The sequence below is a fragment of the Etheostoma spectabile genome, chromosome 23, assembly GCF_008692095.1.
Source record: "Etheostoma spectabile isolate EspeVRDwgs_2016 chromosome 23, UIUC_Espe_1.0, whole genome shotgun sequence".
NCBI lineage: Eukaryota > Metazoa > Chordata > Actinopteri > Perciformes > Percidae > Etheostoma > Etheostoma spectabile.
This window is the reverse complement of record NC_045755.1, coordinates 20,398,692-20,416,003: the sequence shown is the minus strand read 5'-3', so window position 1 is coordinate 20,416,003 and position 17,312 is coordinate 20,398,692. Positions and strand designations below refer to the sequence as shown.

General features: G+C 40.3%; 1 protein-coding gene and 2 long non-coding RNA genes across 4 annotated transcripts; 2 read left to right on the top strand and 1 right to left on the bottom strand.

Annotated features, from left to right (window-relative positions):
* Positions 1-1,252: 1,252 nt before the first annotated feature.
* LOC116673230 (uncharacterized) lies at positions 1,253-15,064 on the top strand. The gene is made up of 4 exons (XR_004327789.1): positions 1,253-1,265; positions 4,844-4,848; positions 14,805-14,878; positions 15,018-15,064. It is a non-coding gene; the product is annotated as an uncharacterized LOC116673230 (long non-coding RNA).
* LOC116673229 (uncharacterized) lies at positions 7,181-13,330 on the top strand. The gene is made up of 3 exons (XR_004327788.1): positions 7,181-7,192; positions 10,496-10,499; positions 13,212-13,330. It is a non-coding gene; the product is annotated as an uncharacterized LOC116673229 (long non-coding RNA).
* On the bottom strand, positions 13,243-15,912 carry LOC116673227 (microsomal glutathione S-transferase 1). 2 transcript variants are annotated; one of them, XM_032505419.1, is made up of 4 exons: positions 15,814-15,912; positions 15,524-15,657; positions 14,672-14,763; positions 13,243-13,524 (listed from the first exon to the last, which is right to left on the bottom strand). In XM_032505419.1, the coding sequence occupies exons 2-4, from the start codon at positions 15,638-15,640 to the stop codon at positions 13,278-13,280; spliced, it is 456 nt and encodes a 151-aa protein (XP_032361310.1). In that variant the 5' UTR covers positions 15,641-15,657; positions 15,814-15,912; the 3' UTR covers positions 13,243-13,277. The 2 variants fall into 2 exon arrangements, with proteins under 2 accessions (XP_032361310.1, XP_032361311.1); XM_032505420.1 differs by having other exon boundaries at positions 15,524-15,645; positions 15,813-15,902.
* Between the last annotated feature and the right edge of the window lie 1,400 nt (positions 15,913-17,312).

The window sequence follows — 17,312 nt, the reverse complement described above, 5'->3', positions numbered from 1 at the left end:
CACGCTCAGTTATAACTTGCTCAGCATGACATATCTCAGTTCTTGGCTAAGATAGGTTTGCGCTGCAGTGTTTTAGTGTTTACACTCACTATCTAAATCTAATCTAAATCACCCTAGCGGCTAGTGGTTAGCTAGCGGCTTACAGAACAACATATAAAATCTCAGTTTTAATTTTTTTTAGGTAACAATCAAAAAGCCGAGCAGCTAACTCTAAAGATCCAACAGATTTTCACTCCCAACTCGTCAAACACTGATGCTTGGGCACGACCCCCTGGCGTCACTATTCAACGTCTGACCCTTGGCATCATTTGTCAGTGTACAGGGTAAAACCACCTAGGGTTAGGGAACGATGGTGTGTGGGGTTACAATATGTGTGTTTCAGTGTCATGCAGACAAGAACCGGACACAAACCACAGTCTCCTGGGTGACAGTCATGTGTTGTTTGATCCATCCACTTCCCCAAAATTCAATTCAAAAAATAATTTTGGTCTACTACTACTTTCTGCCATTGTCTCTCTTAAAACTACGTCATCTTACGGTCAATCTGCTAGGTGTTGGACTCTATTCCAAGGGTGTGAGGCGCTGGACGGGTGTGGGTATACTTACAAACCTCCGGCTGGTGGATGAAAAGACCGCTTCCCTATGTCTACAGGTTGGGCAGGGGAGTAGTCTCGCATTGCCAGTCCTTCCTCCACAGCGCTGCGGTGAAAGGTCTGGCTAGTCCAGGAAAAATGTTCTGTTTTTTTGGCATTTCTTTCAATCACAATTGTCTTGGGCAGAGCTAAGCTCCAAAGGGAATGCCTCTGCAAACTAGGCTGAATCTCATCTCCCTTATCTGATAGCTCCTCAACTCCTTGCTCCTCAACTGAACCAGAAGTTGTTGTGTCCCTCCTTGATGAAGGCCGTCTCAAAGCTCTTATTTCTGCCCCAAAAGGGATCATCATCCGTGTCAATTTTAGTGCTATGGGACGTACCCATATGTACGTTCAAAGGTTGTTTTAGTTGTGCAACAGAAAACTCAGATTGGACAGATAGTCTAGCTAGCTGTCTGGATTTACCCTGCAGAGATCTGATTGGCAGTTAACCATAGTCCTCAGAAATCCACCAGAGGTCAGAACCCCAACACAAAGACAGAGGAAGGAGACGGACATCCGGCAGAAAAGAAGGACATCCGGTGGAATTTATGGTGGCACCGGAGCAATCATGGAAGTGGAACGTCATTTGAACAGAGAAGTTTGACTGATTAGTGACCACAATGCATTTCTGTACAGGCCTTTGTTGAAGTGATAGCTAAATGAAGAGCTACGTATTAATCCTCCTCAGACACTCCATGTGGTTGATGCCATGCTCAAGCAGGAAGTGAATGATGACACTGAGTGCTGGGCAGTTTCTCTCCTGCACTAATCATCACCACTGTGTCACATGTGTCCTAGCAGCCCAGTCTTCCACCTGAGAGGACCAGAGGATGAAATATGGCAGTGGAGTCTATCCACAGCCCCAACTCGCCTGCCACTGAGGTGGGGTTCCTGACAAGCATAAATTATGTTAATAGAATTTAATAAAAAACACTTTATTCCAAAGGTTTCAGTACTTTGAAATGTCAAGATGATCTAGTATGTTACCTGCAGAGAATTCTGAAGCTTAAGTTAGAACACTAAAATATTAAAACAAGAAATTGTGATCCCTCATGAGGAATGACAGAGCGTGATGAAAAATGGAGAATTCACAAGTGTGTCTCCCAGGTGGAGTTTTCTCCATTTATTAATTGATCTGAGCGCTGAATCTCCTCTATTGTGGCTCTGCATAATGAGGAAGATATTAAACAGATTTAGGAATATTTTAATGAAAGAATGGCCTTTTTTGTCAATTCCTCTCTGTAATTTACAATCACACTGTTATCTAAAAACAGCCAAATTGTAATTAAGTAAGAAATTGGACTTTTGTGTTTAGTTTGGTGATTAGTAATGACAGTCTATTGAAGAGTGGAATTATCAGAAAATGATTCTTACGAATAGAAAAAAACACTTCTGTGTGCCACCTCCCCAGCCCTGTCCAACATGCGCGCCCACACACACACACACACACACACACACACACACACACACACACACACACACACACACACGATAGAAAAGTTATAGTGTTGAGACTGTAAATTATCCACTGGTGGTTGTTAATTGAACATGTCCATTGTTACCATGACAGACTATTGATTGGCTATTGGTGCTCCCACCACCTCCCTTGGCCTGAGGATACAGTCTGACGCAGAAACATGTGGGCAGAGAAACAAGAGGAAACAGACTGAAATAATAAAAAGAGGGCGCTGACAAAGGCAAGGAATGAGAGAAAGAAAAACCTTGGAAATTGAATGAAAAAGAGAATCAGAAGGTGGGGGAGTAACGTTGGGTGCTTGGCCACGGTGTTCAATTACAGCATGCGGGAGGTTAAATCAATAACCTTTAAATTGCTTATGGTAATCACCTGCAATGCACCTCCAATCAGTAGGATCGGCATAAGCAATGTGCTGACCCCAGCCCGCTCAGCCACCGCCTGGAACACATGAAGAGGAGTCAGCTGGCTGGAAGGGTCAGCCTGGATTGTGTGTGTGTGTGTGTGTGTGTGTGTGTGTGTGTGTGTGTGTGTGTGTGTGTGTGTGTGTGTGTGTGTGTGTGTGTGTGTGTGTTGTGTGTGTGTGTGTGTGTGTGTGTGTGTGTGTGTGTGTGTGTAGCCGAGTCTCATGACATCTTTTCTAAATTAGTAAGATGTCTTAAAATGCAAATGCTGCTCTGTGCAGTAAAAGTGAGAGAAATCCGTTTCCCCACAAGGAAGTAATGAAGAGGAGGAGACCTGCTGGAAACAAGCGGTCTTGGCTTGTTAAAATGTGACAATGGAAAGTATAGGTTTTGAGGTCAGAGAGGCTGAGATGTGTTTTTATTTTCAAAGGTCATTCAAACCTAACCCTAACCAAACTCTGCCTGCCCTAAAAGAGTTTCACCAAATTATATTTAACCTAGAGTTAATTTTGTCAGACGAGACAAGACTAAATATGTTTGTCATCTATAACTTTTTTTTCCATGACGAAGACGAGACTGCACCAATGTCCAAAAACACTGACTAGGACTAAATGACCATGCATTTTGACAGAGAAGACGAGACTAAAATGTTTTGCATAAAATAATAACTAAGACAAAATCTCTCTTCATTTTCGTCTACAATTGTCTCCACATTTTCAACATGAGAGAACTGGTTCAGTGCCCGTTTGGAGCATGAGATTCAGTGTGTCCCCTTTTTTACTGTGTCTGTGAAACAAGGTGCTGTAGAGCCCAGGAGCCCTGGCTCTTATCTAACATGTGTCTGTGTAACAAGGTGCTGTAGAGCCCAGGAGCCCTGGCTCTTATCTAACATGTGTCTGTGTAACAAGGTGCTGTAGAGCCCAGGAGCCCTGGCTCTTATCTAACATGTGTCTGTGTAACAAGGTGCTGTAGAGCCCAGGAGCCCTGGCTCTTATCTAACATGTGTCTGTGTACAGTTGTATTTGCATGAAGGAAGAAGCTCGATATAAAAATGCTTGTAACAAAGTTGCATTCAACAAGACTCCTTCAAGTGTATATTGTCAGGTAATCATGACATTTAACCAATATTTGAGATGTGTGAAACACTATTTGACTGAAATAGTTATCAGATATAATCTCATAAATAATTTATTAAAAAAAGACTAAAATGTTTGGACTAAAACTTGACTAAGATACAATACCTGAGTTCTAATTTGACTAAAACTAGATTAAATGATGAGACTTTTAATCAACTAAACCTTGACTACAAAAAAAACATAGGTGAATGACTAATTATGACAATGAAAATAACAAGGACATTTGGCACAAGACTAAGACTAAATTAAAAATAGGTGACAAAATTAACACTGAAAGAGTATTAAGAATATCATCTCTGCCATCATGTTCCAACTGCATGATATAAAGTAATCTTCATCTGCTCTAGAAAGATGGCAATGTGAAGCGCATTTCAAACGTAGCGTTCCTGAGTGATTGTCCCACAATGCAGTTCATTTTTTTGGCCCACCTGTAGTTTGGCTGACGTCTGTCAGCACAGGCCTTATCAATCCCTGTTAGTACTCAAGTGTGTTGTTTCCATAAAGCCGTGTGCCTTTCTGTTCCTATGGCAATCATTAAGTCAAAGAACATTTATTGAACAATATGACACAAAAGGGGAGGGAGAAGTTGATGTACTACAGCAACTTCAAGTTTAAAGGGCTGTACTCATCATTCAGAATATAAATTTAACAGCAAACTAATATTTGCAATATAAAGATAACATGAAGTAATGGCTGAGCTGAGAATGAAACCACATTGCCTCTGTGTGTGTTGGAATCTAAACTTCTCTGTTCTCTGTTTTGATAACTAATCCAGCTGTGTGTCCATGTTACTGTAGTGTATGGAACTGTAGTGCAAGGGTCTTCAACGTTTTCCAGGCCAAGGACCCCCAAACTGATTGCGAGATGGAGCGGGGACCCCCTAATTATATACATTGTATAAAATTGTGTTATATCAAACTGGTCCTATAGTGCCATGTGTGCATTGATGACTGAAAGACATCTTCTGCCTCCATTTATCTGTCTACTACAGTGTGTTGAATTCATGTTAATGTGTATTTAAAGACATTTCAATTAGTGGAAAAAATTGCAGGGGGGGGAAATATAAAAAAAAGTCTAATCAACCAAAACTTTCGCGACCCCCATGCAGTACCTCCGCGGACCCCCTAGGAGTCGCGGACCCCCTGTTGAAGACCCCTGCTGTAGTGTATGTTACTGTAGTGTATGTTACTGTAGTGCATGTTACTGTAGTGCAAGTTACTGTGGTGTATCTTACTGTAGTGCAAGTTACTGCGGTGTATGTTACTGTAGTGCATGTTACTGTAGTGCAAGTTACTGTGGTGTATGTTACTGTAGTGTATGTTACTGTAGTGTATGTTACTGTAGTGTATGTTACTATAGTGCAAGTTACTGCGGTGTATGTTACTGTAGTGCATGTTACTGTAGTGTATGTTACTGTTGTGTATGTTACTGTAGTGCATGTTACTGTAGTGCAAGTTACTGTGGTGTATGTTACTGTAGTGTATGTTACTGTAGTGCAAGTTACTGCGGTGAATGTTACTGTTGTGCATGTTACTGTAGTGTATGTTACTGTAGTGCAAGTTACTGTAGTATGTTACTTTAGTGCATTTTACTGTAGTGCATGTTACTGTGGTCCATGCTACTTTAGTGCATGTTACTGTAGTACATGTTACTGTGGTGCATGTTACTTTAGTGCATGGTACTGTAGTGCATGTGGTCATGGAAAGCACGGTATTTCACATTTTGGGGAGCAGTCTTTGAGATCTCACCCTGCTGTGTTTTAAAAAAAAAAACGTTTTGACTAAAACTTGAATAAGATACAGTACCTGAGTTTTCATTTGACTAAAACTAGACTAAAATGCCGAGACTTTTAGTCAACTAAACCTTGACTAACAAAAAAAACATACGTGAATGACTAAATATGACTTAAAATAACAAGGACATTTGGCACAAGGCTGAGACTAAATTAAAAATAGGTGACAATATTAACACTAAAAGACGATTTAGAAGATCATCTCTACCATAATGTTCCAACTGCACACTATAAAGTAGTCCTCACTGTGTTTTGAGTCTTTTTGACAACATCTGCTCTAGAAAGATGGCAATGTGAAGCGCACTTCAAACGTAGCATTCCTGAGTGATTGTCCCACAATACAGTTAATTTTATTTGGCCCACCTGTAGTTTGGCTGACGTCTGTCCGCACAGGCCTTATCAATCCCTGTTAGTACTCAAATGTGTTGTTTTAATAAAGCTGTGTGCCTTTCTGTTCCTATGGCAATCATTAAGTAAAAGGACATTTATTGAACAATATGACACAACAGGGGAGGGAGAAGTTGATGTTCTACAGCAACTTCAAGTTTAAAGGGCTGTACTCATCATTCAGAATATAAATTTGGCAGCAAATTAATATTTACAATATAAAGATAAGATAAAGATAGAGTAATGGCTGAGCTGAGAATGAAACCACATTGCCTCTGTGTGTGTTGGCATCATAACTTCTCTATTCACTGTTTTGATAACCAATGTACGTATGTAATGTATGGATACTGGGGGTTTGAATCCATAGGTGGTGATCTACACTGAACAAAATTATAAACGCAACGCGTTTGTTTTTGCTCCCATTTTTCATGAGCTGAACTCAAAGATCTAAGACTTTTTTACGTACACAAAAGGCTTATTTCTCTCAAATAATGTTCACAAATCTGTCTAAATCTGTGTTAGTGAGCACTTCTCCTTTGCCGAGATAATCCATCCACATCACAGGTGTGGCATATCAAGATGCTGATTAGACAGCATGATTATTGCACAGGTGTGATTTAGGCTGGCCACAACAAAAGGCCACTCTAAAATGTGTAATTTTAATTCCAAACATGCTCAATTGGGGACATTGGTTTTCAGCTTCCAGGAATTCTGTACAGATCCTTGCAACATGAGGTGATGGTCGTGGATGAATGGTACAACAATGGGCCTCAGGATCTCATCACGGTATCTCTGTGGATTCAAAATGCCATCAATAAAATGCACCTGTGTTTGTTGCCCATACCACAACCCCACTGCCACCGTGGGCCACTCCATCCATAATGTTGACATCACACACAACGCCATACATGCTGTCTGCCATCTGCCCTGTACAGTGAAAACCGGGATTCACCCAAATGTGAGCATTGGCCCACTCAAGTCGGTCAAGTCCCTGAGACAGTTTGTGCAGAAATTCTTTGGTTATGCAAACCGATTGTTGCAGCAGCTGTCTCAGACGATCTTGGAGGTGAAGATGCTGGATGTGGAGGTCCTGGGCTGGTGTGGTTACATGTAGTCTGCGGTTGTGAGGCCGGTTCGATGTACTGCCAAATTCTCTGAAACGCCTTTGGAGGTGGCTTACGGTAGAGAAATGAACATTCATTTCACGGGCAACAGCTCAGATGGATATTCCTGCAGTCAGCACGCCAATTGCACGCTCCCTCAAAACTTACATCATTGGCATTGTGATGTGTGATAAAACTGCACATTTTAGAGTGGCCTTTTATTGTGGCCATCCTAAGGCACACCTGTGCAATAATCATGCTGTTTAATCAACATCTTGATTTGCCACACCTGTGATTTAGGCCCTGTTTCCACATCCATGGTTATTTTGACAAACAGAGACATTTCCCTTCATTTGTGGCCTTCCTTTACACGTAAACGGAGAATTAGCCTCTGAATACGAATCTTTCTAAAAACTCCGGCCAGTGAGGAGATTTTGGAAAACTTGCTTTGCACGTAAACTGCACAAACGGAGGTTTAGGCAGCGGAGGAAGAGAGAGGAAGTGATTGTTGCTATTTTCGGATTACTGGTTGGCTAACGCAGGCCTGAGCTTCTTGTTACACTGCCACCTACAGGTTTGACGTGCTCTGGATGGCATTGACAGCATCTATACACAGGTACGTGTAACCGAACACTTTTCTGAAAACTGACAGCTGTGCATGATGTCAATTTTGAAAACAGAGAGGTTGAAATGTCCGTTTATGAAAAAATAGCCCCCCACGTTAAACATAGCCTTAGACAGATTTGTAAAAAACATTTGAGAGAATTATGCCTTTTCTGTACATAGAAAAAATCATAGATCTTGAGTTCAGCTTATAAAAGGGGGGGGGGGGCAAAACAAAAGTGTTGGGTTTAAAATTTTGTTCAGGGTATGTTTCTGCCAATGGGTGTTTAAAACAGTTGAATGCCCCGCCCCCACGTGAACATGAAATAACTGATTAACCATCAATATAGCACAGGTAGACGCATATTACAAGTTGACTTGTTACTTAGCATTGACTTGTGTTACAGTTGTGTGCTGGATGAATGTTGTGCAGCGTGATTTGGGTGGGAATGACAATTTGGCCCTGGCTAAATGCCGGTGCACATGGGTGTTTGAGCCTGGACGCACCACTGTCCGATAGATTTGCTGCCTGAGATTGAATTGGTTCACATTTAATCGTTGGATATTGTGTTATATGTCAGAGTGTGTATTTGCATATGCAGTGCTGAGAGATAGCCTTGCCCATGTTGTACTGTAGGCATTAGCACAGCAAAAACAGCAGGTAGAAGCTTGGGTAAAAGCAAGTTTACTGTAAGTTGTTAATGCTGAAAATATTCAGGAGGATAGCATGCTGCATCTCAATCTATGGCACAATGTCTTCCAATGATGAGAAGAAAGAGAGTAAAGAATCTCAAAATGTCCACCTGGTGTTACCCAATTGAGATATAAGTCTCTCTGCCAGCCGTGAGTTGGATTCCGCCTATCTATTCATTAATTTTTCAGGACCTTGGGTGCCGTTGTACGATATAAATATCTGGCCCACCTCAGCATCGGTGTGGAGTGTGACTTTGAAGTTGTGCCTAATGATGCGGCTGTATAGTTAACCAGCTGAACAATGAGGCTCAGGGCAGATCTTAGGCACATGGATGACAGCTAATGAAATGCAGACACAAAGCAAAGCCAACAGCCGCACACGGAGGTAACATCTTCAACTGGAGACACTACTGTATCTAATCAGGCTGTCATACATGAATATCCTCAGTACCAACAGAGACATAGTACATGCAAATACTGTGTGTGCCCATAGTAACCCTGTCTCCAACCAAATATGTAATGCATTGTAAATTAGCTTTCTGAGATGGGTTTTGGAACAGACACATTGTTGCCAAAAGAAAGTTCATATCCTTATGCAGGGACTGAAAGGGGAAGGTTGTGGTGGATGGCGGAGTGTAAACCACACCGTTGTTAGCTTTGGGCTACCAGTTTGTGCTCGTAGAGATGGTCAATAGAAACATTGTTAGTTGTTAAAAACACGTTAATTGTGTCAAACTGAAATGCAGTGTTAACTTTCGTAAGAGCACGCTCTCTACTTAACTTTATAAGGTACCTTATTACCTTATTAAGCACATGCTTTAAATAGTCAAAACAGAACCTTAGCAACCTCAGGCCAGAGTGGATATTGTAGGAAAACCAAGAAAACACTTGGCAGTGAACATTTAGCAGATATGCATAGTATATACATTTTGTGTTGCCATTTCTAATTAGTTGAAGCCTGCATGAGCAAGATTGCCTCCTAAATGATTTAGGGATGAAAAAGGAAATAGTGTGATGTTCCAAAGCAACATAGATAAAGGGTGTGGAGGCCAGGCAGTGGATGAGTAGAAGAGCCCTGTTATATCCAGTATATGGAGCTGGACAGCAACATGACAGCCAAGTGGATTTCTGGACCCCCCGTACAGACGGTCGCGCAACTCTTGTGGAAATAAGCAGCTGATTCAAATAAATGTAACATGAACTCTTGTAGTATTTTATGGTTCACGTCCTGTCTGCCACAAGTCTGTGTTGAACACATTTGCTCTTTACCCTGACTTATTTCCTAAATCATAACCACGCGCTTTAGTTGTCTAACCTGTCCTTCAGTATATCAAAAGAATATCCAACTGAAAAGTGTAACAGCAGACCTTCTGCATTTACATTCAATATTAATATGCTGACACTTTTACAAAAAAACACACTCCAGGCAGAATGTCTAAAACATATTGTGCTAATGCGAAACAGTTGCATATGTGCATAGTGTAATTTGTGTGAGATGTTGCAGACAGAGTCCAGCCTACAGTGCATGCAGCCTGAGTCAGGCGTGCTGGGTGTGTCTGTGCTTGTTAGTTATAGAAGGTGGAGCTGTGACATGCTTGGCTTGTCTGAGGAATGAGAGACCCTGGAGGGCCAAGGGTCCCAAACAAATGAGCTCCCATAAAACTATTGTACTTATACAGGGACAGGACCCAATGCGGACGAGCATCCGCCCAAAGCAGCCTTCATGGTAATTTCCTTCTACTATTTACAGTGCCCACCCATGGGTTTCACAGATCCACGTAGGAGCCAGTCACCTTCATGTGAAACGTGAGCCATTCATCATATCGCCAGCTGACACATCCAAACAAGTCGGTACACTCTACTTCCTGAGAGCAAGTGGCAATCTGCTGATGACAATTATTCTAAATACAAATGTTAGCAAATTGGGTTAAAGATGTTGTTGTTCCTTGCGTTTAGTCTTTGCGTAATTAAGCTTGAGTGTTTGTGTTCAGATGGAAATGAAATAAAAGCTGCATTGTGGGGTATGCAGGGGAATGTTTTCCACAGAGCAAATTAAGTTAATTGTTGGAGCTGAAGCGCTTTTATGAGCTGCACCTGGTCCATAAAGGATTCCTAATGAGGAGCAACTCAGTTGACTTTTAAAATGCCTCCCTCTAGTGGAGGACACACACGCTTCCAACGCCTCCCACTCATTCTGCTCTGTTCTGTCAGCCACGGATACAACAGCAATATACCTGAATGGGAATACTCCGGCTCCTCGGAATGTAGAATAGTAATTAACACGTCTCGTGTGAAACATAAACTATGGATTTTAGAAACAGATCTTTAATATCTCCCAATGTTTAGCTCCTTGTCACGTGTCTTCATTGCCTGTGTTTGCTTTATCAGCTCGTAGCACATTATTACACATTATTCATTCTGACATCTGAGGGAATCCAAATAGGATTCTTTTTATCTGTGTTTTAGTCAATAAAGGAAATGAATAATGGACCCCAAAAATGTATTATTATGTTATTAAAAGTACAGATAAAATAAAATTCATACATTGGTTTTTCAGTCTGCTATAATTAAAATCTTTAAATCAAATATGGAGAATTACTCTTAATGGAAACACAAGGCTATTCCCTATTCCATTAAAATTACAGGATGTCAAATAAATGATACGGCAATTTCCAATTATAGTACAATACTAATAAAAGTACCAATACACTGTTAGAAAAGTCTGTAGAAAGATAGTCTTATATACTGGGTTAATATGAAGGAATATTCTGAATTTTTCTTTTTTTTTTTTACAGGTATTTTTCCCTTATTTTGATTTTTGGATGAAAAGAAAAGTCTGTCTAAAGCTACAGAGGATACACTGTAAATTTACAGAATTTTCTGTTTTTTTAAATTAACAGAAATGTCCGTAAACTTAACAGAAAAGGTACTGGTCATTTTCTGCTAGGACATTATTCGTTTTCTTACAGTGTAGCTATTTAAACGTCGTCTTTCATATCAGGAAGAAAGAAGAAGACAAGACAACAAGCAATTTTAGTTCCAGAAAGAAAATATTACAATTATTAGTAATGTTTAAGCTGCTGATGTGTGGATGTGGAAATGATTTCTGTTAATAACAGAACATCCCCCTTAGTGTTTGCTGTATGCAGTTATTTGGTTATCATTGTAATTACCAACAAGATGAAATGTCATCAATTGTTTCTTTTTCAGTTTTCACTAAACTAATAATAGTAATAATAATAATAGTAATATATTTAATGACATCTATTATGACTCTCAAGGTCCTCCTACAATAAGCACAGTATACACATTTAAAACAACTTAGATAACTGTAGAAGAAGCTTGTGATTTGGGTTCTAATCCGCTAATCTTGTTACGTTATTTCACAGTTACACATGTGAAGCAGAACATGATGCAGTTTGTTCTGTATGTTAAAAAAAAAAATGTAAAAAAGATTAAACGGCGTTGTGGTGCCGCCCCAACAATTGGAAACACTTCCCTACTTTGTCAGATTACTTCTTGCGTGGTAGCTCACGTACCAAGGCTCAGTCCTCACCGTAGCGGCCCAGGTTTGATTCCAACCCGTGGCACTTGGCTGCATGTCAGTCCCTCTCTCTCCCCTTTTCTGTCTTTAGCTGTCAAATGAAGGTTGAAATGTCCCAAAAAATCAGAATAAAAAATGAATTCTTGCTTTGTGCCTGTCATAACTACTACGGCCACTGGAGGGTACCACCACTGTAAACGTAAAGATGGATCGTAAATAATGCTTGAACAAGCAACTTGTTCCCCATTTTCCTGGGGAGAAAAGTCTCTCTCTCTGTTATAAATCATTGAAGAACAAGTGAAATACATATTTAATGCTACTATGATCTCAAAGATGTCAGTGTAACATATCATCTCAGTTCCATCATAAATATTTCAATTACTAACCTGACAGAAAGAAAGCTGACCTGTGATCTGCATTATGCTATTAGATGTAGTGGCCAATGTCTAAAAGCAGACAAGGCAAGGTGACATGGACACCTAACCCTAACCCCAGAGCCCCATGGACACCTAACCTTAACCCCAGGGCCCCATGGACACCGAACCCTAACCTAAGGCCTAACCCCAGGACCCCATGGACACCAAACCCTGACCCCAGGGCCCCATGGATACCTAAAACTAGAAGTCAGTTTGTTTCATACATATCCTGAAGCATGTCCTTAATCATTACTTTATTAAAGGAGACCTGTGTCAATCTCTAGTGTTTAGATGCTGAAGCTTTGGTTTATATTGTGCTCACATTACAGTAATATCCTTTGCAGGTGGATCAAAGGGGGGCCAAGTGACAGGTTCTGGCCCAGTACGTAACTCAACATAAATGTACAGCACAACAAAGTCCATACAAATGAAATGAAGTGCAAGAGGAGAGATAATTCAATTATTATTTGTGTCCAACTTGATGTGTGTTTTTTCGCACAGTCATCATGAGCTGCAAAAACAGTTCCAAAGAGCAGACTTCCTGGCGTTTATCCTGGGGTTATGTAATCTGCCCTGACCTGAAGTAACACTTACTATTAGGTGTTGCCAATGAAGCAAGAAATTAGCCTATAGGTATTATATGTACACCTCTCCATTGTATATAGATATATACAGTATTACATTACATATATTACTACACTGCTACTTCCACCATTCCACGAAAACAATTCCTAGCTTGGCTGGCTTCATTTGAAGTGTCTGAATACTGCATAAGACATACTGTTATGTTTGACGTCACTTGGTGGATTTCACCTTTAAAGTATTGTATATGAATGACCACCCCCATTGCCAGATTGAACACCTTTACTTATGTGAATCAGAGTTGTACTAAGTTTGAGCATTTGTGCCATTCCATTACCTTGAGAAGTCATTATCCAGAAAAAAAGTTGACAGAAAAGTTTATTAAAAATACATTTTCCATCTATGAAAACAGTTGCAGGGAATGCAAAGCACAAGTGCTAAGGATAGCTGCAGCAAGAGTTAATAAGTAAGAAAACAGATAAGGTTTTATTAGAGTCCAATGCTGTCTCTAAAGGAGGAGAGCGATCCTAAGCACCCTGTATGCCATGGAGAAGGTGACCAGCAGGCCTGCTATCCAGGACAGACCCCTGCTGGGCTGAGGCAGAGCGCCAACGTACGAGATGGTGTGGAAGATCCGAGAGCCGGCAAACACGCGGAAGTGAAGCAGAGCAGTAGAAAGCTCAGGTCCAGTCAGCGCGTAGAGCAGGCCGACCATCACAAAGGGAACAATGTTCTCCAGGTCATTCTGGTGACACCTGCACAACAAGCAGATACCATGTGACATTAACATCTATCTAGCTAATGTTTAGAGCTGATGATCCCGACTCTGGGGTTGCAGCCAGGTGGGCCCATGTGACTGGGCTTACCATGGAGCTAATGCAGAGCTAGTGTTTATGTAATTTTTTTCCCCAACATTTGTCACTTTTTTCAACGTTCTTCTATTCTACGTTCTGATATAAGAAGTTTTTGTAAACGGATCAAATTTTACCCAGGGACAACAGGAGAGTTAAAGGAGAATGCAGATCAATTCCAACATGTACCTCTGTTGTTTGTAAATCTAGAGTGCTGTCAGTAGAGAGAGAAACAAAACCAAGCCTCCTGCTAGTGTTATCACCCAACGGGCTTGAACAGGGCAAGTTTTAAACCTGTTTTTAGCCTCTAAACATGCTTGAAATGTAATTAAAAGTGCAGACCCATGTGATTGAACAAAGCAAATTTGACTGCAGCAGATGTAATAGAAAGGCATGAAAGTTGTGTTAATTAAGCCAGTGGACATACCTCTGTTTGTTTCCAGTTTTCCAGTGAAGTCCACAATAGTCAAAACACGCCTTTCTGTCATATCTACTGCAGTCAGATTTACTGTGTTCCCTCAGAAGGAATCACTTCACTTTGCTAGGCACTTAACATGTTTAGAGGCTTAAAAGGTTTTAAACTTGTCCTGTTTAAGCCTGTTGGGTGCTAACTCTAGCAGGAGGATACCGTGGTGTAGACAGCACCGATTGGTTTCATTTTTCTCTCTACTGACAGCATTCCAAATTTACAAACAACAGAGCTACATAATTGAATTTGACTGTAATTGATTGACCAATCAGAATCAAGTGTACAACAAGGTTCTGTAACAATGTTGGTATAATCCATTCATCCATCTAACTGCTGATCCAGTGTTTGTATCAGGGGTTCTGGACTGTGTAATTTATATTATTAGTCTGTATTATTTACTGGTCTTTACACTTTTATTGTTATATAACATTATTATTTAGCTTCTTTATAACCAACTTAACTAGGATTGCTCAGCCTTTTCTAGAATGTGACCTAATGTTTTTAGGTTCAGAAAGCTTTATGAATTGAATTTCCAGTGTATCAAACCATAACTTTAAGTTTAGGGGAGGTTGATCTTTTCACCTTCGAACTCGCTCCACATCGGGATGGGTCCTCAGCAGTTTCTTCCTTTCCTCTACAGGCTTCAGGGCCACATCTTCCTCATTTGAGAAAGCCTAAATATAAAACATTCACATGTATATTATATAGAAACAAGAAAATGCGTGGGAATGCTGAATAGCTGAATTGCTAAAGCTAACCTGGATGAATAGCTTAAATCAGCAAAAACATGTAGTGAGAATAGTTGAAAAAAGTAAGAATGTTTTTTATTAAGTTAAATAACACCACTAATGTAAAATAAGATGTGGAAAATTAAAAAAAGAAATTTAAATGCTAAATCTAAACTGGATAAATAGCTTAAGTCAGTAAGAAGATGTTGAAGTAGTGAGAATATTTGAAAAAGTAGGAATGGTTTTAATTAAGAATTGAATGACACCACTACACCATAAGGAGCTAGAGCTAGATTTTAAAAGTTGAACGGTTTAAATAGCTGAAAGTCTGCAGAATATACGGAAGATCAGAATAACAATAGTTGGTTGCTGTGCCACAGCATTCCCACAAATATACAGTACATGCATTGGCTCAAAGTCTGCAGTGTTTACCCTTACCTTAAGTGGAAAGGTACCATATTATAATCTTGTTTTGCAAATACATGAGGAGAATATGCAAAAATGGATTAGTAAACATACTCATTTTTTTTTCTTCTTTGACTATCTTTTACAACCTGGCAACCTGGCATGTGCCTCAGTTTTGCTGTGAACAGGACTTTTCGTTGTGGCCTAACCACACCCTTGTCTAACCACACCCTTCTATAAAATCCCATCAAACTACTGTAAATTAGACATGTTGAAACAGATGCAAAGGTTTGCTACCTACCCCTCTCGTCATGCGGTAGTATCCAGTCATGGGCGCCATCAGCAGCATCTTCACAATGACAATGGTTGCATAGGTGGTATAAGCCATAAACACATCATTTTCCATCAGCGTTGCCATCTTTGCTGGTTTACAATGGAAAGGAAGAGACGCAATTTAGTTTAACTTTCTGTTTCTGCAAAGATAAGTAACCTTAACAAAAGGACTAACCGTTCAGCTGCCACAAATCTTCAAATATTGGCAAAAATATATAGTATAAAAATATATAGTATCATTATTCAGCTTAACTTACCTTCTGTGGTGACTCTGCAGAAATGGAGCAAGTCTGGGTCTGTTGCATAACAACAAACTCACCCTTCACCCAGAAAATCAGGAACATCAGGAATATCCAGGAGGCGGGTCAACTACAACTCCTGCAGCAAAAAGACATGTGGTTACAAAGTAACCTTAGTTCTCTGAGTAAAGACACTAGCTCTTCACACAGGTACATATTACATATGTATGGGTACCAGGGCAGGCAACTGCAATAGGCAACCCAGGCGATTGCCTAGGGTGTCAAATGTGTTGGGGGGCCGTGTGGCTCTTAGGACTACTTTCCATTAATAATAGAATTATAATGACAAGCAAAATAAAACATGTTTATTAAACATGAACATCCTAGGGCACCCCCTCAGCCACTTGTTTACTTGTCAACCTGATTATTAGATTGAATGGATTATTGTTGATAATTTCTTAATTGGGAGGAAACTTCAAACTAATGATTGCCGTAGCTTAGGGTGTCCACCTCTGATGTAGAGCAGCATACAGCTACTTCCCTAAACTATGTCTCATTCAAAGACCAGAGACCCAAAGGGTCTCAAAACATCACAACCCCTCTGAATCTCAAAGAGCACAAATGAGTTATACTTTGAATGTGCACAAAGTTTTGAACATGAGCTCAGACGCATCTGAAATATTACAGTCCAGGGGTTTATTAATACATTTAAATTAATTAATGTATCATTGAGGTGAATAATATGCACATTAAAGGAAGTTACTTCCCCAACAAAAGATCCAAAAGAGGGAAGAGTAAATGATGCCTATAGGCTAGATGTGTACTGACTCAGATACAATTAGAAAAGTCGATCTAACGGAGAATAAATAGATGAAAGAAAACAGAATGCCTGAGAGCCTTACTGCAGTATATTCTATCATGTTTTTTTTTATTGTAATCAAATTACAATCATTTTGATTGTAATCTGTTTCCCTTTACGTAAAGATATTTCCAGCATACATTGATTCAGAAAATGTAAAAATAGAGGCATAAAACTCACCAGAATGCAGGAAATGCAGTGTTTAGTGCTCAAAAGTTTCAGGGGGTGGACCCCCAGACCCCCACATCATAAGTCACCATGCACACAAATCTGGAAACAAAACACTGGCCTTTGGGTTGCCACATCAGTTATGATTAGATCAAATGTTGATGCCATCTAACTTACATGCGAGCTAGAAACTAAAATGAACATACATTGTTACTCTATCGCTGTGGAGGTCTTGCAATCTGGTGAGACAAGGGGGGGTGGACTCAACATCGCCTAGGGAAACAAAAGGGCTAGAGCTGGCTCTGATGGGGACTGACCAACTGAGGGTAGCTGCCGTGAAGAACTACGTGGTCCTTGCCAGGGCATTAAAGGCCCGGGTATGCATGGGTTCACTGATTAACACTGATTGGAACCGAGCTGGTATCCGAGCCCTGGTGAGTAAGTTTCTACACTCAGAGAACAAAGGTTACATGGTAAAATAACATGTTATA